The sequence below is a fragment of the Lissotriton vulgaris genome, chromosome 9, assembly GCF_964263255.1.
Source record: "Lissotriton vulgaris chromosome 9, aLisVul1.2, whole genome shotgun sequence".
In the NCBI taxonomy this organism is placed as follows: domain Eukaryota; kingdom Metazoa; phylum Chordata; class Amphibia; order Caudata; family Salamandridae; genus Lissotriton; species Lissotriton vulgaris.
Window position 1 is genome coordinate 821747645 of NC_141697.1, and position 27364 is coordinate 821775008.

The 27364-nt window shown below is 44.3% G+C and overlaps 1 protein-coding gene across 2 annotated transcripts in view; it reads right to left on the reverse strand.

The window, feature by feature from the left end:
* The window catches only part of SPTBN2 (spectrin beta, non-erythrocytic 2), a 994900-nt gene that overhangs the window by 756347 nt on the left and 211189 nt on the right, over nucleotides 1-27364 (reverse strand). For both annotated transcript variants that reach the window (XM_086938557.1, XM_086938558.1), the window contains exon 2: nucleotides 11513-12052. In XM_086938557.1, coding sequence (XP_086794683.1) covers nucleotides 11513-11669 — 157 coding nt within the window. In that variant the 5' untranslated portion in view covers nucleotides 11670-12052. The remainder of the gene's footprint in view (nucleotides 1-11512; nucleotides 12053-27364) is intronic.

Sequence of the window (27364 nt, forward strand, 5' to 3'; positions counted from 1 at the left end):
CGCGTTCCCTGAAGGCTTTGTTCTTTTTTGTTAGAACATTCTGCCCTCTAGTGGCAGAATGTTCTAATAGCCTTATAGCCCTTCGTAGCTGGGCTATACCGGCTATTAAAGTCCCTCTCCCTTGTTAAAGGCCCTCGCCTTCGGCTCGGGGCCTTTAACGCTGGAGAGGGCCTTTAATAGCTGGTATAGCCCTCTACGGCATGCTATAAGGCTATAATAAATCATCGTCGTGATGCCCATCTAAATTAGAATGGAACTTGTTGTGAAGGAGGGAGAAAAGGACCTATGGTCCAGCCTCATAATTTAGGAAAATAATGAGACAGGTGATGCCAGTTCCAGGGATTCGAAGATGCCCAACGTGAGTGTCTTATCTAGTAGGGACACATCAGTCACACTGCCCGGGTCTGGGTAACTCTCGGGGTATAAGAAGCTTGTTCAACATATTCAGGCCTCCCACCACCATGGAAGAGATTGAGAGGCTGCTAAGGACATATTTCAGTTTATGGGAACCTTGTTCTCTGCTGGTCCTCCATACATTATGCTGTGGTCTCGTATGTTCAGATATGCAGGTGGAACAATGAGAAACCACGATAGACACTGAGTTAAGGAAGGAGAGAGTATCGCATGCTGTTGGGCATGGCTTAGACTGAAGAAAAATACTTTTGTTTGGGAGGATTAAAGCCTCTTGAAAGGAAACATTTTTCAATGTTGTGCTTGCAGAAGGGCTCCTCGGTACCAGAACTGAAGCAGATTTGCGGAGGTTGATCTGAAGCCCAAGACATTACAGTTGGATGGTCGGCGTCCAAACGTTTTTCTGCCCTTTCTGGAAAGAGGCTGTTTTTATAAGACTACCATCAACGTTTTGTTATGAGTAATACCAGAGCACACTTATTCAGTGGGCATGGTCCTGTAACACTCTCAGGTTGCTGGACACTCATTCTTGAACATTTTTGAGAACTCTCATTAATCATAGTCATTACAGTATGGTTTTAAATGTATGTTGAGTTAGTTATGATCAAGAGGTTAAAGGTAGTCTTAAGAATAGAATAAGAAGTTCTTGAAAAGCATCAGTTTATCTTATTTTCCTGCTAAAGATTGTCTTCTCTGTATCTGCTTTACATCAATTGGTTTTACAAATAATGCCATCGTGTTTCATAGTTTATGCATACCACGTTTCAAAGCGCGTTGTGATCTAGTTAACCAATCTACTGGAAGAAGGGTACTGTAAATATAAACCATGCCTTGGACCTTTTTGCAAATGTAGGCATGGGAACTGCAAACGAGAAGAAGCTTGAGTACCATATAGGTGAACGCAGTAAAATATTTTCTTTTCAGCTCTTAGAAGGTGCATACTATTTGGCTCGATTTCCTTGCATTTCTGTCATTTTCTCTCTTCTGCGTGAATTTGAATAGCATAAGATTTGTTGTACTTATAATTGTTTAAATTCAAATATAAATTAATTTATTTATTGTTATATGTAGATAAACAGGTAAAATGCGATTCTGAAACAGAGCTTTCTAATTGTGAAAGTGTTGTAGGTCCTACACGTGGGCAGAAATAGTTCATGTTTAGCACTTTTATTGAATATCACATGAGTGAGACATATTTAAGTGACTCAGAGGTGTAAGTGTTGGAGAAATAGAGAACATGTTCTCTTAAAGGTGTGGCAAGAGTTATGGAATAATATGTATTCCAGGGAGGCTCAAGAGGATCTGTCAGGAAAGGAAGGGAGGTAGATGTATAGAGACACCAGCCATCAGGGGAGGCGCGACTAAAATTCAATAATTGAAGTCAAAGATTCCTCCAAGAACTTGTGTCACACATTAAGATTAACTGCAGTGGGAGAGCAATGACAGATTTGAACACGAAGGAGAATCTATGGTGTAACAGAAGGCACTAAAAGAGACAGGAAAAATAGGACTGGTTAGTCATATGTGCCATCAAAATGTAGGTAAAATCGACAAAAATGTCTTCAATACATGCTTACAGATGGGACAATGAATAAAATTGGATAAAATAGCAATGTGAGCCTTCTGTTCACCCAGTGCCACACGCCCGTCACTCTCCTAATTGTTTATTGCGCCAAGTAATTAGCCCATCTGCTGACTCCCTCCTCCTTCCTTGTACTTCTGCTAAATATTACAGTAGACAAATTAAAAATATACTTAACATTCGAAGCACTGCACAGTATGTGGCAGGACTGGAGCAAAAAGCAGCCTGAAAACATTTTTAGTACAACCCCCATAATGCAGAGAGCAAGTGCAAACCCCTAAAGGGGTCACTGGAGGGCAGGGTGGATGGGAATGCCCTACAAGGCATTTATGAACAATTTAGGATAAATTGCTTATTTTAGCAGCCTATATCCAAATGTTTGGCTTAAAAAACATACGTTTGAAATATTCCAATGCTTCAAGGCCTGTCACAGTAACTAGGTGATTTGTTCCTTTGCAGCAGCAGCATTCAGGTGTATGTGTCCATAAAACGATGCTGTTGTGTCTGTTAGAAACAGTGGATGCACTGCAAATAATTGTGCCCTAAACCAGTCCTTAATTTGAGCCGGTGGAGCGACGGCCACTCATTTTTGGGGACCGAGACTTATTTTTCCTCATCATACATTTTCCCAAGAGCAACTGAAGGAAAAACACACAAAAAGGGTAAGAATGAAGAAGCAAAGGATGAAAAAGCAGTCACGATGGGAGAAAGCAGAGACCTGCAAGAGACAGATAAAGGGGCAGAAGTGTCTGGCAGTGGATAAAAAAAGGCCTGAGAGGGCTACGCAGCCTTTACATTCTGTGCGCTGACATTTAATAGTGCTGGCCAGGCTACTGAGCAGCGCTTGGGGCACCGGCATTCATTGGGCCTCATTTACCAAATTTTAGCCTAGGGCAATACCTCAAGCCTTCCTGCTGCTCTGCCCTACTAAATAGAAAATGGCAGGAATGTGCCATAATTATGAGATACGGCACACTCCTGTCCTCTTTTAAAGTACTAGTGCACAAATGGCTGCCAAGCGCCAACGCAATCACCCTTCCACCATGGTGCAAGGGTGTCTGTGTTGAATTCAGGGACACCTTCCCTCACAAAAACAACCCTCACGCTACCCCTGGGGAGGCGTAGGCTTTTGACTCAATCCCAAGTTTAAGACATGTTGTAGATCTGGGAAACCAACCGTTACACCCATGGCACTCCTCCCAATCGAAGTGTGAGGCAATGGAGAACCTTGTGCTTCTTTACCTCACGCCATATCTACGAGGCCATGAATAGCCAAGCTTTACATGACATCTTTGATATCAGCAAGCCCAGTGCACCGCTGGAATGTCATTAAAAGTGACGTTCTGGTGGCACACTGGGCTTGTAAATAAACCCCATTGTTTTTCAAATTTGACACTGCCCAAAGTAGATGCCGACCATGCGCAGGCCTGCCAAGTGTCACACATCAGGTGTGAGGCTAACACATTTCAGTGTGGTGTTCTCGCATCACCACACTGAAATGCATTGACACGCATTTTTGCCACTGACCGCACTCTTGTTACAGCGCTCAAATTGGCTGCCTGCTACGCCAGGTGCTAGTGCGCGCAGGCGCTCAGACACACCTGTGTGCACCCCTGGCCGCAGGCAGCAGACTTCACTTGCGGCCAGCAGCGGCGCAGTTAGTAAACCGTTAAATCTGTGCTCTCAGATTCAGTGCTACAAATATTACAATCTGCCCTGCTGCCAGTGCCTGCACAGTGGGCTGTCATAGAGAGTCACTGACTCTGACCGCCCAATTACCGAGACCCAGGCGAGGCCTGCCCTCAGCAGTCGTTGCGTTAGTTGTGGCGCTTTGGGGGGGGATGATCTGATCGACGGATATGACCTCACGTCCTGGGACAGGATGGACAGGCAGGAGCAACAACACGCAAAGTTCACTGCCGCAGTTGTGGGCAATTTAAATCAAGTGCGAGCACCGCTAATAACACAGGGCTGCCATTTTGTAAATTATGCTCTGGCTCCAATGTTTATTTCGCCCAGCAATGCCGGCAGAGACCTGAGACTCAAATTATAAGTAGGACACGGTGCTGCACGCAGGCGCAGAAATGTGCACCAGTTTTGACTTGTTCTAAATTTTTTATTCTGGCAAGAGTGAGCTCGCCGGTGCTTGCACCGCCAGCAGTATTTGGTTTGTGCCTGCTGCCTCTCAAGTGAGTACCTCCAGCCGAGGCAGCTGGACAGACTGTGGTTGGTGCCTACATCCTGTAAGGATCATGCTGCGTAACTCAGAGTCGGGACCAGGTGCGGCTGCCGGAGAACATTTTGCCTGCATACAGCCTCTCATAACGCTGGTCCCGACAATACTCATTTGATCTCTGTGCCAGAAGTCTCAACTAGGTAATTTGATAGTATTTTTCATTTTTGAACACCAATAATCACTGTGAATTGACCTTTGCAGCTCTCATTGCTTGGCTGACTACTCTGTGATTTAATTGGATACATTTAGTATACCTGACTAGACCCTGCATCAGTTCTCGGTGGCCTTTAATTTTGGTTCTGACCGGGACTCCCAAGCAGAAAGGGCCACGTCTGGATAATGTCGGGAAGCAGTGGTGGGGGGGGGGAACCCATGCCAGCCGAATCCTGCCTGCCAAAGCAAATCTCGGGTGACAGAGGCCAGAGCTCCGTTAGGTTGCCCGGTGCTGGACAGAGTTAGTTTGCAACTGCAAAGTGCATGTGCACTACACAATTGCAGCAGATATTCAAGCATTGACAGCACAGCAGCCGGTTGCAGCTCTTGACCCCGGAACTACACAGTGGGGAAGCCTGTGCCCTGGAGTGGGGAAGAGGTTGTATCCAGTCTGGCCACAGTGTGGCAGAATCCATAGATAATTTGGAGCTGGACCAGCGGCGGCCTTAGGCATGTGCAAGTTGTGCACCTGCACAGGGCCACCAAACCCCAGGGGCCACCACGCCAATATATATCCTTAATATAATAATCCTCTGAGGATGGATACAAATTTTTGTGGCGGCCCCTGGCAGGGATTTGGTGGCCTCCGGCTCTGTTCCACTTCCAAACACCCTAACCCCCCCCCCCCTCTTCACTGGCCTCTGCGCCTTGCCCCGCCCAGACCCCCTCTTCCGTCTTCCGGGGCCCCCTACCTACGCTCCCTGCCCAGGGCCGCCATGAGCCTAGAGCCGCCGCCCCGTGGCTTCAATGAAGCCTAAACTGTACTCAAGCTTTTTGTCAGTGCATGCAGGGTACAGATGAAACCATGGCGATTTGCCTCTGAGATGAGGTTGCAGCTATCTCTTTAGTTAACGTTCTGCCATAGTGCAGTCAGATCTCAAGATGGCAGGTCAGAGTGTGGGGTGATTTTTGTTGTTTTCTGTTTGTGGGCTTGTCAGGCTAAGTGGCCGGGCTGGACTGCTGATTTTTCTGAAGAAAATAAAATCCTGCTGTAAGCTTAAATGGGCAGAATCTGACATGCAAAACATGTATTATAGCATATGAGGACAACCTGAAAACGTGTTTGTTATGGTGTGCATCATGATCTCCTACTGTTGCACTGACTTGCTATGCTATGAAAATTTGTTTTTGGTGGCACGGTTGTGATGCTCAAATCAGTGTAATTTCTGATATTGGTACCCTTGTTTTCATTGCTTGATTTTACTCGCAAGAATGTGTCACTCATAGTCGTTGAAATGTCACTCATAATTTCCCAAAAATTATGAAAACGTCACACATAGCAATCCGAAACCTTGGCAGCTATGCATGCGTCATTGGGCAGTCAGTATAAAGGTAGGTGATGCCTAAATACTACAGCGCGCAGCTAGTACCATTAGAGCGCTGCTCAATTATGCATCAACTTGCCCTTTATGTTCTTGGTACTGCTTAAATATGCCTCATGGGGTAGTTCAGGCATGCTAGAGGCTGCCTCCAAATATGGAAACAGTACCTCGGAGGGGACCCCCTGTATTGGTCCGAATCACGCAAATGTGGGCACAGAATTGCCCTTCATATTCTATAAGTGACTTCCAGCGAGTACATTCTATTCGGTTGGAGGACCTTCAACTCTAGTTTTACTAAAAAATATTGGTTTCACTGCACTCCTTAAAAAAAATTGTGCTCAAATCCAAGGCAACAATATTGAAAATTGCACTGTCATCTAACTCGCTAAACAGCTAGCAAGTAAAAACCCTTCAGACTACTGTCAATCAATCTTTCTCCTTGTTTACTTCAACACTTTCGTCCAAGAGTCGCTGCTTTTCTAAAGTCTGGTGCTGTCAGATGCAAAATCGCGGGACAGAGATGTTTTAAGGCATGATCAAAGTGGCTCTGGCCCAGGGCCCAGGGCCTCAGCCTTCCAGGGTGCGCGCTGATAGAGTCGGCTTTGTCATGCAGAGTCTTGTCCTGATGACCTTGAATAATTCTTCAAGAGATTGTTTTAAATACAGTATTTTTATTGTAGGTGATGTATGAGATTCTATTATAGACATTTTGCCCAAAAATGTTGTGCTTACGTTTAATGCAACATCCATAAAAAAAGTTTCCTTTAGAGTAAAACAGGACCTCACTTATGAGAAATGGGAGGGGTCACAAGGATTATTTGCAGTAATATTAGTGAGGTGCTGCTGTCTTACAATATTGAAAACACGTCACTATCCCTGAATTTAAACAAACATGTTTAGAATGTTGGCCAAAGTGCCTGTGCACTGTCAGTGACCTAGCCAAAGGGCATGAAAGAGCTGAAACTGGATCATAAATTGAAAGCTGTTCCGAACAGGGCCCTCTAAATACATTTGGCCCTAGGCCCCCAAGATCCTTAAGCTGTCCCTGTCATGGGAGCCTTTAGCGCATACAATGCACCAACACCAAAGTCACGGTTGCATCCGGAGAATTCACATCCAGTCTGCCACACTAAACAAAGCACCAGGCAGAGTTGTTTCTTTACGACAAAGTGTTCATCTTTTTTTCTAGGTACAAAACTCATTTTCCTGGCATTTCTGGAAGCAAATTAACACACTGCCAAGTCTGCGGCATAGATATTGGACAGCGTTCCCTACATTTTGGACTATAGTGTCTGTTACCTATTCTTCATGCAAACTACATACCTGCAGCCACTCGAAATCTTGAAGGATGGCGACCTTTGGGGTCTGCATTTTTCAATAGAAAGATGAGGCGAAAGTCTACTTTAGGAACCCAACCCACAAAGACAAACAATCTCTAAAATAAAGAGTTCCGTTCTGGATGGCCCACAACATTTGCATGGGAATCGAAAGCTTGTATGCAAATCTGTGAAACAACATTTTTTTCACAACTCACTCAAAACACTCCAACAAATTCCATCAGGACTGAACATGCTAACTTTTCATCAACAGTCTCCCCCCTCCTCCAACGCCGTATACCATACTAGATCCCAAGGATTCCTGCTTGTGTCCTACCCCATCCTCCACTCGTGTGTCAAATAGTTGGCTAAAAGGGAATTCACATTCACCTACTCAGAATATCTGCTCTCTTCTACCCTATTTTGGCTTCTGCTCTGCAGTAGTAGTTCTAATTGAGGAGTATATTAAACGTGTGCACCTCCAAGAGGGACGGTGGGCACCCGCATCTCAAGGCCTTTCTGTCTGCAAGCTGCTACATGCCAGCCTTGCTGACTCAGGATGATGCAACGTCACTGCAGTGCTGAAGGAATTCTGCTCCCTCGCCTGGGAAGCAAGAATCAACAGGTATGCCTGTTTCACAAGATACTCCTGCCTACCCAGAGGGTCTTCTTAACATTTGAGTGCTCTGGAGGCCTCCGAAGTCAAGTCACCTGCAAACTGGAAACATCAAATATTCAGGTCTAAACAAGCAATTAAACAACCTTTTTCAGGTGTGCTATGTTTAACTTTCAATTCTCTTCTACCAAAGTATAATTTCAACCCACCATCTTTGTCTTCGGTATCATCCTAAACCCCTTCTTCTTTGCACATCTTTTTAAATGTAATGTATGCAGCTCTACTATTGAACTGCTCCAGACACACCTCTTCCTCAAGTGGTCTTTTCACTCTTCTCTTGCTTACCTTCTCACTCTCAACTTCTCTTCTTTTCTTCTCTTTGCCCTTGTTTCTGCTTACTGAATGGCATGTTGTTATGTTCTATCCGTTGGACAATGCATAGTGTGTGTCTATACCCCTCACATGGACAGTGAATTGATTTTCCTCTCACTTCCATCTTGTTTGATGTAAAGCTCACTGATACCACTGTGGTTTCGCTAGCATAGTATAAAACTTTACAATAAGTACTTTTTACGACTTCCGCCGATGTTAAAGCATTTGTTGAATATCAAAACAAACTGCTGCTACCGCTTATGAAGTTGCCCTTTTAAGTCAAGTAAAAAATAAGCTTTCGATCTATGTTACTTTTCAGCTGATGGAAGAAAAGTTCTTTGCCCGCGTATGTAAAAAATAATGGAGGACATTTCTAATCCATTTCATTTTGGATAACCAACTCTTCTGCAGTCTAGATACAAAGAGAACATTTTCTTTGCTAAGTCAGCCTACATTCAGCCACATCTCTCTTGGCATCAAATAACTAATCCTGTTTTGTATTGCAATGCATTAGATTAAACCCTTACAGAACCCACCGCAAACTCAAAAGAACGTTTGCGATTCCAACCTTTTCTTTTCTTGCGAGATTACAAACATATATGATTAAAATACCAAATAAAATTCCCAATTCATCTCTGCCTACTACTGTCTGCAATACAGGTTTTTTGGGAGCTCCTGTGTCACTGAATGATTTCCTGGCATGTTTGCAGCCGATAAAGGCTTCAATGTAGCTATGTATGTCATAGCTCATATCCCCATAGCCTCTAGCTGCCCCTTAATAATGCCTTTTTTCGACAAGGCAGCTGTTCCAACTCGTATGGTGAATGCCATATGTTGTTCAATTTGAAGAAACGTACACTGGAGGCAATAATATGATCAACTTTTGACCTAACATGGGTTCGGCCTTTCTGGGCAAGCTACTAGACAGATAGGCAGACAATTAAATCGTCAAGTTTTCAAACTTACTAATCCAACGTTTATAAGTGAGGCAGCACCAACATGGCTACATGTTTTCAGAAGAGTCCACCATTTTTCAAAGATTAACATCTTAGGCGCCTTGTACTCTTTTGGTCCAGCGTCCTGGAGTGGTTCTTGTCTTTGCTGGCAGAATGCGTGTGATGGCTACAGATAGTATCCTCCTGGTCGAATCTCCTCGCCATGACCTGATGCATGCACCTGGGGCCATTCTTGGCTCCCACAATTTTAAATGTCTTGCGGGCATCTCAATCAAACTGAACGATTGTCTTACAAGGTGTCATTTTTGGACCATGTTCACTGAATCCGTGCGGATTCAATTCTGCCTGTACCTAATCTATGGGCTTCTGAAGTCTAATGGCGCTGCACCGAAGAAGCCATGCGTATTTTTCAAATATATTCAGATCACCAATCCCCCTTAAGACTCTGCTTCCCTGATGCACTTAAAGAAAATGAAATGCTATCTTATGGGTATACTGCAATTCGGATTCAATTTTGAAAGGACAATCAGTTGGAAAATCAAGGGCTACGTTAACTGCAAAGCAATGGGGTAGGTAGTTTAAAGAGCGGTCCCTGTTGCCTGGACTCACTGAAGGCACACATATGCAAAACATTACATACTGATTTGTCTGAATGTCACATATCCAACCCAGGGCGTCATTATACAGCCTGCTGAGTCTCGTCTAACCCTCTTTACCATGATAGGGAGTTGCTTATTTCTTTGGTCAGCCCTTTAAACCAAAGTAAGCGAGTATATTTGCATACAGAGAGGAATTCAAACTGAATTGTTTCAAGGAGCCTGGAGAAAAAATGTTTTTAAAAGATGTACTATGGGATTGCTGCTTGCAAAAGGGGCTGGCATGAGATCAGGTGGTAAGGCGTGACGCTCACCGGTGGCGCGAAGGTACTCATGCAGATAAGAGGGGAATTCATACTCTACGTAAAGCCAGTTTGAGGGGCCTCTACTGCATGGAGACACTAGCCTTTGCAATGTAATGAAGATAGCTTTGTGACAAACACTAAGCAAAGGAGTTACAGAACAACGAAGAGACTGTCCCACAGGATCATGAATATGTCAAAAATTGTCATACATGTTACCATAAACATTTTGAAGGCGTGTATAGTCACAGCTTTTTTCCTGCTGGAACTGCATGCAGTGCCACGTTGACTCTTTCGCAATACGCGGTGCTTTAAAAATCACAAAAATCAAATAATTTCTGCTTTGAATCTTCTACTAATGACACCTGCTACCACTATCAAGTGAGGATAATTCAGTCAGTACCAGAAATGTATTATTTATTTATTGTGATGTTTTGTATAGGATTAGGTGTTACCCTGTGGATACTAAAGAGATCTCAGTGCCTCAATATTTTTCGGTTCCTGCCTAAAACCTTCATAAAAATATCTTCCATTCTCTCACTTCTCCCTCGGCATTTGCTCCGTGTCTAATTTTGCTTTATTAGTTCCCACTTGATCCTAAGATTGGAACCGGGTTCTTCCTCTGGCACTACTCCAGCTTGTGCCACTTTCCTTGCCCTACCCCCAGACTGTGTTACTCCCTTTGGCATTCTTCATGCTCTTTAACCTGGTGTTAGTTCCTTCACCTGGACCCATACTTATAAGGACCTTGTGCCACGCTGCATCACTTTCTGTGACTCAACGGTGGAGCAAACCACAAAATAATATTTATGAAGCCACGCAAGGCCACTTTGCAAGGCTTTGAATGGCCTCATAAGTGTGGAATAAGGCAAAGCACTGCAAATCGCTGAGTTACCTCACTCCGCGCTAGGGAGGCGTGCCTTGGGGGTTGCGGTTGGTGTTTCCGCGCAACACCCATAGATTTTGACACATCCCCAGATTTACAAGACTTTTTAAACCTGAGGAAAACGAGGAGAAATATCAGTATTTCGCCCCATTGTTTTTTCTCTATGTGTACTGCATTCTGCAGCACACATAGATAGAGGAAAAGCCTCCCAGGATTGTTTTTGTGCAGGAAGGTGCCCCTTCCTGCACAAAGATAATCCTGCATGCAACGCAGACACCCTTGCACCATAGTGCAAGGATGGCTGCGTTGGCGCTAGGGTGCCGAAAGAGCGCAGGGGGAACGGACAGTAATGCACCGTATGCCATAGATACGGTTCCTTTCTGCCCTTTCCCTTTGACGCAGGGCAGTGCAACAAGGTGACTCGCTGCGCTGCCCTGTGCCAACATCTTGAGAAATCCTCCCCCCTTGGTTCCTGATATTATCCCTACTTTTTTACTCTAGTTGTGTCTGTCCCTTTCACCCTTCAGCCCATGATATTACCTCCAGCATTTAATCTGAAAATATGTAATTCCCCTATGGCTTGGGATGTTACCTTTGGTCTTTTTGTCCCTGTTTCTTTTCTTTTGCTTGTTTATTAGCCCCAGGCCCATAAGAATTGTGTGTGACCTTTGAATTGGGCGCGACCTCAAAGATTTGGTACTCACCCGCCAGCGCCTTGATGCGGGAGCGCTCAAAGAGGCGAGCCGAGCTGTTCTCATTGTCCCAGTCCTGGTCCGCCAGCTCCCAGCGGTTGTTGATGTCATTGTACTGCTGCTGAATCTCCAGGCTGTCGTAATCCGTAGGCGACAGTGGGCTGCTCATTGTGGTGGTGAAGGGAGGCACCACTCCTCATCCAAATTCAAGCAAAATCTGGGGGCAGCTTCTCCTCCACCTACTACAGAGTCCTTCTCCAATAAAGACTGGACCTGTGCACTCCGATTCCTCTCTGAATGTAGAACTGTACTCAGAATGTAATTCGCAGTGAGTCCTTCTACCACTTCAGACCAGCCTCGAGAGTCACAGTGCTTTAGCCAATCAAAGAGAAAGTCAGGGATGGTGCTACCTCATTGTGCAATGCAGTATATCCTCTGTGTGAGACCCGTCGCTATTGGTGGAGACTTCATTTGGGTGTGAAATGACATTAGACAGGCGGTGGTAACCTTTCATCCAAAAATATCTGAACAGGATGGGACACTTCACTTAACCTGAAAGAGAAAAAAACCGTGTTATTGCCACTAAGTTGTTATATAAAAATATACAATAATATTTTATATAGCAGCACCAAAACGTTAATCATATGTGTTAAATGAAATATTTGTAAAGAACATATATATGCCCAAGGATAATCAGAGAAATGAACTTGAGGTAAGGCACATTGGTGTCCAACCACAATGAGTAGTTGAAATATCGATGTAGATTTATAATGACCTCATTATAGCAACGACCTCGATATCATAAAGGTAAGTAGAGGTGGAGCTAAGAATAGTGAATCCATACCTTCCCATATATGCTTGTTTTGACAATAGTTGTTTGTGAATACTATGGAGTTGATATATGAGCAGGATTATATTATTGACCTCAGTATTTAGATAAACATTCTGCAGGTGGTGTGAGATGTAGCAAAGTGGGTGTTGTCTCAAGCATGAGGTGCTTCTGCCACCATAGAAGATTTCTTTGTGGGACAGAGCAATGAGATTCTTTCGAAGATGGATCAGTGAGATCAATCCAGGGTACTCTCAAGACATTTTCACTTGGATGTAAGAGTGGTGCGCAAGAAAGGAAGGGAGGAAGACCGCTACATTTGTGTCCGTAGGATTGGTGCTAGTCAATAGCAGATCAGTGGAGGTCTGAAACAGCACCAGATTATCTCACTTAGTCGAGGTTTATATTGAAATAGGAAATGATTGCCTTTTATTGAGCTTGTAGTGCATGTTGGGGGGTTTTCAGTACTCATACCCAATCATCAGCTGACACACACTGGGGCAACAAGAGGGAAAGGACATGAGGGTCCAGTATGTCTGAAATAGGACTTTAGCAGAGCGGGTGACAGACCAAATAACCTGTTTAGGCAAGGACCTTAAATGGTTTATCTCTCAAAGAGGCAAAAGGATGAGGGGGGGGGGGGGGTCTTGTTGTTGTACGGGTTCTTGTCGAACAGCTATTACTTTAAAGAGGAACTCAGCCACCTTGTGGAGGGTTATTTTTAGCCCAAAGTGAAACCTTTTAAACATTTTGGGACTGGTTATATGCAGATCATGCTCTTGGAAATGCTGAGATTTTTTACTGATGATCGCTATTACTCCTACTCATATGCCCCACTGCCCCTGTCCTTGCAAGATGAGGTGGATCCGCCATCAAGGAAGGGCCCCCTGTTGCTCCTTCCAAATGTAATATTCCCAGTGAATGTGTTCCAGATTAAAAAAGATGTCACTGTCTAAAGGACTATGGTACAGGGCACTTACTACAGGAGGGCAATGCTAGGCTTCCACCTATGACAGCAGTGTCTTGTGACACCAGAGTGCTACGAGACGTTTCAAATAGGACTTCTATTCCAAGTGAGGATAGCAAATGCCACTTTGGCCAGGCTTCCGATAACCTTACTCCGGCCAAGCTATAGTTACAAACAGAGGAGACCAGTGTTTACTAAACTGAGTGGATAAATGGTGTACAAACTTATGAGAATATACTAAAGTACCAGTCTGCAGAACATTAAATTTAGCTCTGTCTCCCAGGGCATCATTATATGCAACTCTAGCTGGTCAATCAGCACATCCCGATGCCCTGGGAGACAGAGCTAAATTTAATGTTCTGCAGACTGGTTTATTACACAGTCACTCGAGAGTAGTGGGTGACACCTAGGAGCACGGAAAATAGGCAGCAACCTATAATTTAAGTGGCAGTGCACTGTCCAACACTACAATTGAATATACTAAAGTAGTCACCCTGCAAAACACCATAGTCTTCAGCAAGGATGGCTGCCTTACTCTTAAGCTCACTGACCTTCCACCGCTACAATAAGCTCAACTTGGTTGTATATCACAGTATGAACTCCAGAAATATCGCTCTTCGGATACAACGTGATAACAATATCGATTCCTAAAATATCATCACGGTAAGTGCAGATTTACTATTAGTAACTCTGCCACTACAATAGTTTGGGAATCGATTTTACAGTCTCAGTGTATCCGTAGGTCGATAACATGAGCGCAATACTGTGTTACACCTCCTTAAAACTGAGGCAAACAATAAACTAGATCGATATTTAACAGATAAACTCTACTTCAAGTAACATAAGGTTTGTAACCTGGCCAGAAGCCACAAATGGTACTAACTAGCTCTTTGTTTGCCTGAAAGACGTTGGGTGTTCCAAGTATATCAACATGACCCTCTGAAAATCAAGAGTAAGTAGCAATTCTTCCTCAGAAGAAGAAGGATACATGGTTGGAAGAACAAACGCATGTAACCTATTGTAAGGAGGACAAAACCTTACAATTAAAAGAAGGATCCAGGCATCAGTACCAAATCTTCCTACCGTATCACAAGAAAAAAACCTGTTGTTTTTGATGAAAAAACTGCCAAAGGTAATACAACGTCAGACGACATGACGTTCACTCTTTCAAATGTTTAAAGCGGGAGACTATAGTAGCTATTATAATAGTAACTTGCATTTTACATCTAGTCTTCCTACCGCACGTCTGCCATTTCTTGAGTGCTGTACATAACAGGTGAAATAACCCAACACAATGGTGTGGAGTTATCAAAAGGTAAGTCAGCCTTCCTGTGATTTGAGCTCATGACCTGCGAATGCCTGCTTATCTTACTGACGAAGGTGTGGCTCGCTGAACCATCTGGAACTTAAGTCAACTGTCCTGTGGACCAGAATAGAGGCACCTAGAGAAAATTTCCAGGTATAGGTTGTACCCCCTGGGAAACGCCTGTAATGGTTATTAGAACATTGGAATGTTGGGAGCTCCATTGAAAACAATGGAGTGCTCTGGGCTTATAATGGCTGGTATAAACCTGGAGCTCCAACATTCCAATGTTTCTTTAACAAATGCTTCAGGGAGCCTGCTCCCATAAGGCTCTGTTTTTTTGGTATATAATCTGCCCTCTAGTGGCAGAATGTTCTAATAGGCTTATAGCCCTTCGTAGCTGGGTTACACCGGCTATTAGAACATTGGAATGTTGGGAGCTCCATTGAAAACAATGGAGTGCTCTGGGCTTATAATGGCTGGTATAAGCCTGGAGCTCCAACATTCCAATGTTTCTTTGTTCACAGCTCTGGCTGTGAACAAAGGCTTCTAGAGCCCTGAGTGGATTCCAATCCCCTCACGCTCCGATAAGGCTTTGTTCTTTTTTGTTAGAACATTCTGCCCTCTAGTGGCAGAATGTTCTAATAGCCTTATAGCCCTTCGGAGCTGGGCTATACCGGCTATTAAAGTCCCTCTCCCTTGTTAAAGGCCCTCGCCTTTGGGGCCTTTAACGCTGGAGAGGGCCTTTAATAGCCTGTATAGCCCTCTACGGTGGGCTATAAGTCTATAATATAGACAAGTAGAGATGGAGACCTCATGGACCATCAAAGGTGATAGGTGATCCGTGGAACTGATGGGAGAAGAAGACAAGATAGGAAAGGGGAACTTATTCTGGAACAATGTGCAACCCTCTAAGAAGGAACCCACAGATCTTTGCCAACGAATACCTGCAAATCAATGGAGCAGGAAGGATGAGAATGCATTCAGAGAACAACCAATGCAGATAGTAAAACATCCCATCTTACTTCTGACATCAGTGCAACATATGTCTATGCTCCAAGGGCCAGGGCCATAGGACAACTGAATCTTTTTTTTATTTATTTTTCATTATTCGATATTTTATTATTCTCTTTTTTGATTTTTTGTATAGGATTAGGTGTTACCCTGTGGATACTAAAGAGATCTCAGTGCCTCAATATTATTCGGCTCCTGCCTAAAACCTTCATAAAAATATCTTCCATTCTCTCACTTCTCCCTCCGCATTCGGTCTGTGTCTAATTTTGCTTTACTAGTTCCCACTTGGTCCTAAGATTGGAACCGGGTTCTTTCTCTGGCACTATTCCCGCTTGTGCCACTTTCCTTGCCTTACCCCCAGACTGTGTTACTCCCTTTGGCATTCTTCATTCTCTTTAACCTGGTGTTAGTTCCTTCACCTGGTCCCATATTTATAAGGACTTTGTGCCAAGTTGCATCACTTTCTGTATGTCTTTTTCCCTGGTGGGATGTTCCCTTTGAACTGGCTTTCTCAGGGTCCCTCTTGTGTTTATTTACCAGGGCCACAGGACTACTTGAAACTCAAGGAAGCCCACCAGGACACCTTTGCAGACCTGTCAGACTGAGTTATAAGTAGCCACCCCATGAAAACCTGATACGTTAGTCTCTCGAACGTGCAGTTAAGAGCTTCAGCCAAGGTCGCAGATGGAGTCTGGCACATTCCTTAATGAAACCAACGTCACATTAGATCCTTGCGAAAAGCACGGCATCACCACCACCTGCATGAGTTACAGCATAGATGTCAGCTGCCATCTTATCCTGGCTCCTTGCCTCACTAGTAGAAAACACAGACCCCTGGCTTAAGTATATTAAGACCCCTGATTACACCGTGGTAGGTGAGGTCCTGCAAAGATTCCAAGCAACCTAGGCCAACCATATTCTTAGACTCACTGACAAGAGTCCTTGTCACCCAAAAGAGACCGGAAAAAAGAGGATATTTTGGTTAAGCAAGCCTTTGTTAATGCTCCTGTTGCAAAGTAGGCGATGCTTACTTGCAAGTTAAAATTTGCCTATAAAAACAATGGTGACATATAATGACTCTTAACACTGTATGAACCCTCATGGCTCATTTAGGTTGCAAAGCCACTACTCCCGTGAGTCCAGAATGGCCGTTTCAGTCCCTTCCCGCGCACCCACTGTCAAATCCCTGCACATTGATGCCCAATCCTCCAAGTATTTAACAAAACAAGAGCAACCCATATGTCCTTGCAAACTGGGTAAGTACAGTTGTACTAAAGAAACAACGTTCACAAGGAACTCACTTAAAACTTAGAATAATGGATATACGGCAATTTAATTAATTGCCCTGTCTGATAAAAAAACTGTATACTGGTGATCTCTTCTGTATATTACTGTGATTCAATCATTATATCTTACACTGACAAGCTCACTTGAACAACCCAATGGTTATAGCCTAGAGGCTCGCAAACTAATTGTTGCTGCAGCTGATCGGCGAATACGCTTCCTGTCTCGTTCCACCATTGAGTGGTCGAGTGTTTTGATCGGAAACAAAGTAGGATCGAGTATTCTCTCTCCCTCTTTCTTGGATTAGCAAGAAGTAAATTGCACGCCGCAAATACATCTAGTATCCAGCGGAGTAATCGTCTTAACTGAGGGTAATCAATTCCACTGGCTCGAGATAAAATACGAGCCCTATAATCGTTGGATTCCTTGCTTCATGTGCAAGTACTGTCCCCAGATAAACAGTCCTGATGAGACCCGGTATCTAGAGAGGGTCGAAACGCCGTCGACGAAATAGACTAAGGAGACACACAACAAACAAAATTGTCTCATTTTATATAGTGTCCTTTTCTTCTTTTTGTTTGTACTGATAACCTTGTTTTTTGAATATGTCACAAATTTTCACTGTAAATATGGTTACGGTCACTACACTTGGGGTTATGTAAATGTTTTTCAAAAATTGGTTTCAGTGTCTAATTTGATGTTTTTATATGAAATGTATATAAATTGCTGATTTTTGTAGAAATAAATTGCCTGTTCAAGGAAATAGGCTATAACCATTGGGTTGTTCAAGTGAGCTTGTCAGTGTAAGATATAATGATTGAATCACCAGTATTCAGTTTTTTATCAGACAGGGCAATTAATTAAATTGCCGTTTATCCATTATTCTAAGTTCTAAGTGAGTTCCTTGTGAACGTTGTTTCTTTAGTACAATCATCCAAGTAATCAGGCAAATGTTCATCCACAAGGATCATTTTCATTCTTTTTTCCTCTGCTACCTCCCACTCCATCAAGTCCCGCTCCCAATGCATAGAATCTGGCCGGACACCTGCATCCACTGAATAGCTGTGCGCCGTTTTGCCAAAACTAACCCCAACAATGCAAATCGATATTGCATTTGTATCTTATTCCCTTTGGGCAACACATGGGTGCCCAACAAACAATGGTGGGTGGATCGTGCAATGTTCAGCCCAGTAACTTTACATAAGGTGTCTATCACATCCGTCCATTTACCCTGGAGCTGACCACAGGTCTATGTCATGTGGAAAAAATCGGAAGGGTGCAGGCCGCAGCTGGGACGATCCAAACGCTTGGTCGGATGGAACCTGGCCAATCTCAGAGGCATATAGTAGGTTTGGTGCAGAAAGTGAAAGTGGATTAGCTGGAAGCGGCCGTCACTAGAAATTGTCTGTTCGAGGCATATGGGCTGCAGATGGTACATTATGAATAGATCGCCATCTGGTGTTGGGCTCGGATGATTGCACTTTGTTTTTCTCTTGGAGAGTCTTTTGTCTCTTGGTGACTCCTCCCTTGGTTGGTAGTGCGCATGGGCATCGGCTCCATCCTTAGATTGTTTTTTTCCGCCATCGGGTTCGGATGAAGATCGAGACGCTCCAGATCAACTTCAGAAAAAAGTGATTTTCGGCGCGTATTCCCTTTCCAATTCAACGGTATTGTTATTCGAACGCGTTCATTTCCATTCCGACGCGTTACAAATTTAAAATAGAAGAGAAAAACTTGGATCTACGTCGAAGAACAGGAGGCCTTTCTCGACGCAGTCAAGCCCGGAGTCCATGGAAAGGACTCCATTCAAAAAATGTCCAACGTGTGGTGCTAAGTTCCCACACAAGGACCTACACGAGGTGTGCAACCTCTGTCTATCACCTGAACACGAATCCAGGGACTGCGAAGCCTGCGCAGCATTCTCCTCCAAGCTAACGATTAGAAATCGTCGAGCTCGAAGACACGAGGTTTCCAGAATGCAGGCGGAAGCGATCCCGGAGCTGTTCGGTGACGAACAAATCGAGGAAGAAGAGGACCAGTCGGGGTCGGAAGGGGACCAGTCGGAGGTTGAAGAACTCATCGAGCAACAAACCGTGAGTGACGACGTCCCCTTACCGAAAAACCGACCCCGTGCGGTAACGACCCCGCCCTCGGGCCCGGTCAAACCGCTGAAAAAAGTTTCCGACGCCCCGCCCTCGGGCCCGGCAACGAAACCGAAACTGATACCGAAACACTCGGACTCCCACCATGTCGGATCCGAGAAAAGGGCGACATCGACTTCGGCACCGAGGCTACATACAAAGGAGACTCCGGTATCGAAACATTCCATGTCGAAACATAAATATGACTTATCGCCCAAGAGACACTCGATACCAAGAAAGTCGGAATCGAGCAGACATTCGGTGTCGAAAACAACAAGATCTGACGATCGAAAACAAAAGCACCTCTCGGAACCAGGACCCTCGGTACCGATTCAGGAGCAACAGACAGATCCCAAACAAAAGATCTTGTTTATTGATCCACAAACTGGGAAAGTGGTCACGAAGAAGAGAAAGAGTGAACAGTCAGAAGATAAACCTCTTCCTTCGAAAAAGAGAACAATGGGGACGAATATAACTCCTCCTGCTTCTCCTCGTCCTAGAGTAACACCCTCTTCTCCTATTCCTCACAATAGGCCAAATATCCCTACACCTTCCACACCAAGACCAGCTACACCTCAGTCAGATGTAGACAGTGATCTAGGGGAGGGAGAACCTCAAGGGGATGACGAAACTATCCCAGATGAGGAGGATCCATGGGAAAATTATGAGGTAGGGTCAGATGAGGACAACGAACCAGAGCTATATCCCTCAAAACCTTCACCACCTGATGATAACACAGGTTTTGTGCAGCTCATTAATAGGGCAGCAAAATATCACAAACTAGATATGCATACAGAACCTCAAATAGAGGATTTCTTGTTAGAGACTCTACCTAATGCACAGAGAACATCAGGTACGCTTCCTATGTTGAAGGGTCTTCTTACTCACACAGAGGAAATATTCGAAAACCCTGTGAGAGCCAGGGTGTTAAACCCAAGAATCGAAAAAAAATACAAAGCGGCTCCAAAGGACCCAATATTTATTAGAGGGCACGTACCTCTAGACTCGCTGGTGGTCTCAAACGCTCGTAAAAGAGCAAACTCATTATCTACAGGAGAGGCCCCTCCACCAGATAAAGAGTCGAAGTTAATAGATGCATCAGGCAAAAGAGTAGCATCACAGGCAGCGAATAGCTGGCGTATAGCCAATACACAGGCACTACTCGCACGTTACGACAGGGCACATTACGATGAGTTAGAGAAACTTCTCACACATCTCCCAAAAGAACATCAGAAGAAGGCAGACCAATTAATACAGGAAGGTAAAATAATAACCAATACTTCCATTAAATGTGCATTAGACGCAGCAGACACTGCAGCAAGGTCGATTAACACTAGTGTCATGCTAAGAAGGCACGCATGGCTTAGAATCTCAGGATTCAAACAAGAAGTACAAACAGCCCTACTGAACAAACCATTTGATCAGAAGACATTGTTTGGTTCAAGCACAGACGAGACATTAGAAAAAATGAAGAAAGATACGGAAACGGCTAAGTCAATGGGAGCATTGCAACAGCCAACACACAGAGGTTCCTTTCGTAGATCCACCTATAGAGGGGGCTCAAAGAACACAGGAACGAATCAGCAATCCACATCTTTCACACCAACATCACCCAGAGGTAATTCAAGAGGCAGTTACAGAGGTAACAACAATAAGGGAAGAGGCCGCGGAAATAATAACAACCGCAACGCCTCAACACCAAAACAGTGACTTCATAGAACTCCCCCCAGACCGCATAACACCGGTCGGGGGACGTCTATCACAGTTCCTACCTGTCTGGGAAAACATCACGTCAGACAAGTGGGTGAGACAAATTATCCAACATGGTTATTGCCTAGAACTCACAGCTACCCCACCAAACATCCCCCCCAAACAGCGTCCAATGAGTCAAGATCATCTGACATTGTTAAGAGAAGAAGTACTAGGACTTCTACAAAAGCATGCAATAGAGAAGGTCCCAAAAGATCAACAGGGCACAGGAGTATACTCTCTATACTTCCTGATCCCCAAAAAGGACGGGTCCCTAAGACCAATATTAGACCTCAGACCTCTCAATGCTTACATAAATTCGGAGCACTTCCACATGGTCACGCTCCAACAAGTACTCCCTTTACTGAAGAAAGGGGACTTTCTTTCTACACTGGATCTAAAAGACGCTTACTTTCATATCCCAATTCACAAAGCCCACAGAAAATACCTAAGGTTTGTGTTAGAAGGACAACACTATCAGTTCAAAGTCCTTCCGTTCGGTGTCACAACAGCACCGAGAGTTTTCACAAAATGCCTAGCTGTGGTGGCAGCACACCTAAGAAGACAACAAATGCATGTCTTCCCATACTTGGACGATTGGCTAATAAAGGCCAAGTCAAAGGAAGAATGTCTTCACAACACACAGAAGACAATTCAATTGCTGCACCACCTAGGGTTCACGGTCAACTACAAAAAATCACACCTACAACCAAACCAGATTCAGCAATACCTGGGGGCTACAGTAGACACAGAAAAGGCAATAGCATACCCCAACCCAGTCAGAGTACAGACAATGGTCGGGTTAATACAAAGATTCCAACCACAACACTCACTACCAGCACGAGTGTTTATGCAACTATTAGGCATGATGTCCTCCTGCATACTGCTAATACCACATGCCAGACTACAAATGCGCCCACTACAAGAGTGTCTAGCGACACAGTGGAATCAGGCTCAAGGTCAGATTACAGATCTGGTGTTGGTAAACGACCGGACGTATCGCTCTCTGAAGTGGTGGAACACAGAAAACATTTCCAAGGGACGGTCGTTCCTAGAGCCAATTCCACAAGTGATAATAACAGCGGACGCATCGCTCTCCGGATGGGGAGCGCATATGGACAGATACACAGTACAAGGGAAGTGGAGTGTGCAGCAAAAGAAACTGCACATCAACTACCTAGAACTATTAGCAATATTTCTAGCACTAAAAGCTTTCCAAATGCAAATAACAGGCAAAGCAGTCCTGATCAGAACAGACAACATGACTGCAATGTATTATATTCAAAAACAGGGGGGGACACACTCTCTCCAACTGTCCAGACTAGCACAGGACATATGGAGATGGGCCATTCCTCAAAAGATCTACCTGTTAGCGGAACACCTACCAGGAGTTCAAAATCAAATAGCAGACATCCTAAGCAGACAGTCAGAACAAGTACACGAATGGGAGCTGCACGACCAAATACTACAGCCATTCTTCCAAAAGTGGGGGCAACCAGAGATAGATCTGTTTGCCAATCATCAGAACGCAAAATGCAAAGAATTCGCATCCAGGTACCCACACCAAAGGTCCCAGGGCAATGCACTGTGGATAAATTGGTCCAACAGATTTGCTTACGCGTTCCCTCCTCTACCACTAATTCCATTACTGGTTCGGAAACTGCAGCAACATTCAATGACAATGATACTAGTGGCACCCACGTGGGCAAGACAGCCGTGGTTCACCACGCTGCTACAACTCTCACAAGTACCACATCAAAAGTTAAGGTTACTACCCATGCATCTTACACAGAACCATGGAGAAATAATGCACCCAGATCCCAAACAACTGAACCTAGCGATCTGGCTCCTGAGGTCATAGAGTTTGGGTATTTAGATTTACCACCAGAATGCATGGAAATCATTAAACAAGCAAGACGTCCTACCACCAGAGCATGCTATGCAGCAAAATGGAAGAGGTTTGCTATACACTGTAGCAGTAAGCACATCAACCCTCTGGACGCATCCACTAAACAAATCATTTGCTATTTATTACACTTACAGCAATGTAACTTAGCATATACCTCTATCAGAGTTCATCTCGCAGCCATAGCGGCGTACCTACAAAACAGGCAACATCTGTCACTGTTTAAAGTACCAGCAATTAAAGCTTTCATGGAGGGACTCAAAAGAGTCATTCCACCAAGAAGACCACCTTCCCCAGTCTGGAATCTCAACATAGTGCTTACCAGACTAATGGGGCCACCATTTGAACCTATGCATAGGTGTGAAATACAGTTCCTCACATGGAAGGTAGCCTTCCTCATAGCTATCACGTCACTTAGAAGAGTAAGTGGACTGCAGGCTTTTACGATTCAAGAACCATTTATGCAGCTACACCAAAATAAAGTGGTTCTTAGAACAAACCCAAAATTCTTACCGAAGGTTATTTCTGCATTCCACATCAATCAGTCAGTGGAATTACCGGTTTTCTTTCCAAAACCACAAACAGTAGCTGAAAGAGCCCTACATACACTGGATGTTAGAAGGGCCATATTGTACTATATAGAAAGAACACAAACTTTCAGAAAGACAAAACAGCTATTTGTTGCGTTTTCTCCCACACATAAAGGCAATCCCATCTCCAAAGCGGGCATTGCCAGATGGATTGTAAAATGCATTCAAATATGCTATTTAAAGGCAAAGAGAACATTAACTGTTCCTCCTAGAGCTCACTCTACACGTAAACTAGGAGCATCTATGGCATTTCTGGGAAACATTCCACTAGATGACATATGTAAAGCGGCTACCTGGGTTACACCGCACACCTTCACAAAACACTATTGTGTAGATGTGCACACAACACAACAAGCTAGAGTGGGACAAGCAGTATTAAAAACATTGTTTCAGACAGTTGCAACAGACACGGGCGACCACCGCTAGGGAGAGAACTGCTGTATAGTCTATTCATAATGTACCATCTGCAGCCCATATGCCTCGAACGGAATATGCTACTTACCAGTATGCATCTGTTCTTGGCATAGAGGGCTGCAGAGTGGTACATGCCCTCCCAGCCTCCCCGGAAACCTGTGTCTGTTCCAACATTATCTTATTTAGATACACTTACATGGGCACTCTTATCTGTATTCTACTATACTACTCCATCTAACCCTACTATGGCAAAACAATCTAAGGATGGAGCCGATGCCCATGCGCACTACCAACCAAGGGAGGAGTCACCAAGAGACAAAAGACTCTCCAAGAGAAAAACAAAGTGCAATCATCCGAGCCCAACACCAGATGGCGATCTATTCATAATGTACCACTCTGCAGCCCTCTATGCCAAGAACAGATGCATACTGGTAAGTAGCATATTCCTTACTCGCTCACAAGCGTGCCCCATTCTGCGTCCGTACACAGAGAATCGAGAGACTTGTTCCACTGCCAGTGGGCCAGTAGACCCAGTTTCTGTCCCTCATTTTTTGATGCACCAAACAATCTGGACACCCCATGTGCAGCCGTGCCCGACTCCAGCAGTATCGTCACCATCTCAAAAACTGGATATATTCAGGGAAATCGGGACGAAGCTTACTCATCACCTTGGTCAACCATACGTACTGTAAGAATTGCCCTGGCCCCACTCTGATATGATCCTGTGCCTCCGCAAAAGTCAGCAGTTGCTCTCCCAGGAACAAGCCCCTCAGCATTGTGCATCCCTAAAGCATGCCAGTGAACCATTGTCACTATCTTTCAAAACAACGATAACCATATTGCCCTGGAAAAGGGCAACAGCAGAGCACTCTTCATTCCAGCTCACCCTATATTTTGCTGTACGTTTTATCACATGGAGGAGGTCCGAAGCCCCTTACCCCATCAACAATATCTTCTGAAGCACATAGGTGCCATAGCAGCCGGCCAATAACCGCTTTTCCCAGTCATTACCTTGGTTACACCAGCTAATGGCATGCTTCAGAGAAAATAATACAATTCTGAAACAGGGAGGCCTAAGCCTCCCTCCACCCTGCCCAGTTTCAAGGTTGTGAGTGCAACACTGCTGCATTTGCCAGCCTGACCAAACTAACCAACAATTCATCCAATTCCGGAAATATAGCTTTGGCAATATCACTGATCACGTTTAGAAGATGATACAAACATTGTGGCATCAAAACCATCTTTGCCAGAGCCACACATCCGATCAGCAATAGTGGCACTGTGTTCCAGAAATCTATGGATTTTCTCAGCCCCTCTACAATCCTTCCCATGTTTAGGGTATATTGTCCTTCCTTCTGATGTGTACCCATAACATTCAGGTACCAAAACTGTAGCAGTTCCCAGAGAAATCCTTTATTGACAAGGTCTGTTACCAGTACCGTTGCCAGTTGTCCCAACACAAAAACAAGTGACTTAGCAGCATTAACACACACCCCTGCAACCCCACCTAACCACTCAACGTGGCCAGAAGGAGTAGCAATTAAACATGAGGGTTCCTTAGATACATGAACGTGTGGCCAATGGGTTATTGGTTACATCCCCAACAGGCACTCTATGCTGGTTCCTCTTTGAATAAGGACTCCGATTCAGTTCCTTTGTTCAATATTTTATTGCTTGAACTTTTTTTCTTTCTTTGCGATTATATTCATCACAAGAATCTTTCAAATGTTCTTTGAATATCTGTTTAAACACATTTCCTTTTTAAACACATGTTTTTCTATGAGCTCCAATGCATTTCGGGCATTGACTGCCCTTCCTCAGGGAGCGAGTTACCAAATGTACAAACTTATATGTAACAGTTGTTCAACAAGAGCACATTCTCACACATGAGCTTAAAATGCCATTGATTTATTGAAAATACTTATAAAATATCAATATAAAACTCAAGTCAAAAGAAACAAATTGTCTTTTTTATTTAATTGTAGTGTGACCAAAAGGAAAAAGATATTTTTCTGTAGTAAAATGTGTACTTGTATGTTTTTAATGAAAAGTTTTTTATAATTGTGATCACTGACTTTGGAATTTATGGACAATATGACTTCAGTTTTATATTGATATTTTATAAGTATTTTCAATAAATCAATGAAATTTTAAGCTCATGTGTGAGAATGTACTCTTGTTGAACAACTGTTACATATAAGTTTGTACATTTGGTAACTCTAGCAAAGACTCGATTCATTCTTGATGGGGAGAGCGCTTTAATATCTAGTGACCCGACAGGACTGTAATCCTTGAAAAAATTGCGGAAAAAGAAAATCTGTTGTTTCCTGATATTAAAACCCATTCCTTTTCCGGTAAAAGGGGTAACTCCCTCCTTATTCTGAGGTCTAACCTGTTGTATGCACTACGTGTTGTCAGGCGCGCAACGCCCATTGGACTCACAGGGCTTCAGCCCCCCCCCTTCGTGTGTGTCAGCCCGGGATGATACAGCTTCCCGGGCACACACACAGCCGCACCCGAGTACTTCACAGGTCTTTAAAAGACCTTTTGCTTGTTAATGAGGATTTGATGCCCCCCCACCTGCTTAGAGCCCCTGCAGCTCCACTCTGCCTTTTCCTGAAGAATCATCCCCTCCCGAAATTTTTTCTTACCCCCCTCCCGTCTGAAATTTGACTCTAGTTGCACCTCTGCGTGTTGTAGAGGGACAGGAGTACTCACTCCCTTTCGGGTGAAGCACTCTCCATATGTCCACACAGGCCAGTCTATCCGTCACCTCCCTCAAGCTACGTGTCATGTTGGGTGTGGTATGAATGCGGGAGGGCAAAGTCCCACTCTCCATCCAGCACACAGTTAAAATCCCCAGCCCAGATTAGGCTGGGTCTGGTGGCTCAGTGGCTACTGCGTCTCCTGCAGGGGCTGGTGTTCTACCTCATGGTCACAGGTTAAAATCCCGGCGAGTCCACTCAGCCTTTCATCCATCTGAGGTTGATAAAATGAGTACCATTGAGTTGGGTAACAACAAACATCTGTTATTCAGCACCAAGTACCCATAGTGGTGAACATGCACCTTACAAATACCCCTGTATTGTATTGGGAAAGTGAAGTATGGGGTAAACAACTCCAGCATCACCTGGAAGAACTGGCCATCATCAGTATTCGGCGACTATGCACTAACAAATCACATCTTCTGCCCGTGCAATAGACCATGCACCAGTATACATCTACCCACGACATCCCCTTCCAAGCCACGGAGCTGGAAGGGGACCCCAGGAGCTATCCACAAGGAAAGGCCACTCGCCTAGGACAAGTATGTGGAGAAGTACACCTGACCTCTCCATTTCCTATGCATTTTATCCGCCTCCACATCTGTCGGAAGAGTTTCATGCACAAAAGCTACTCTGATTGGCCGTGTTTTAGGATACGTGATCACCCTGTAGTGCTTAACATGTTTGTTGCTGCCTCGCACATCCTAAGTGGCTGTTCTCAAAGAGCTCATAATAGTGTACATTGCTTCCTCTTTGGTGTTTTAGAAGTTGAGACAAGGATAACTAAAGTGATGGCACTTTCTGTGCTGCTGAGTGACCTTTCACCAACTGAGGATCATGGAGCCAAGCATCACATGATAATAGGAAACCAAGCTCTGGCAAAATGTTTTCTAAACCTCAAC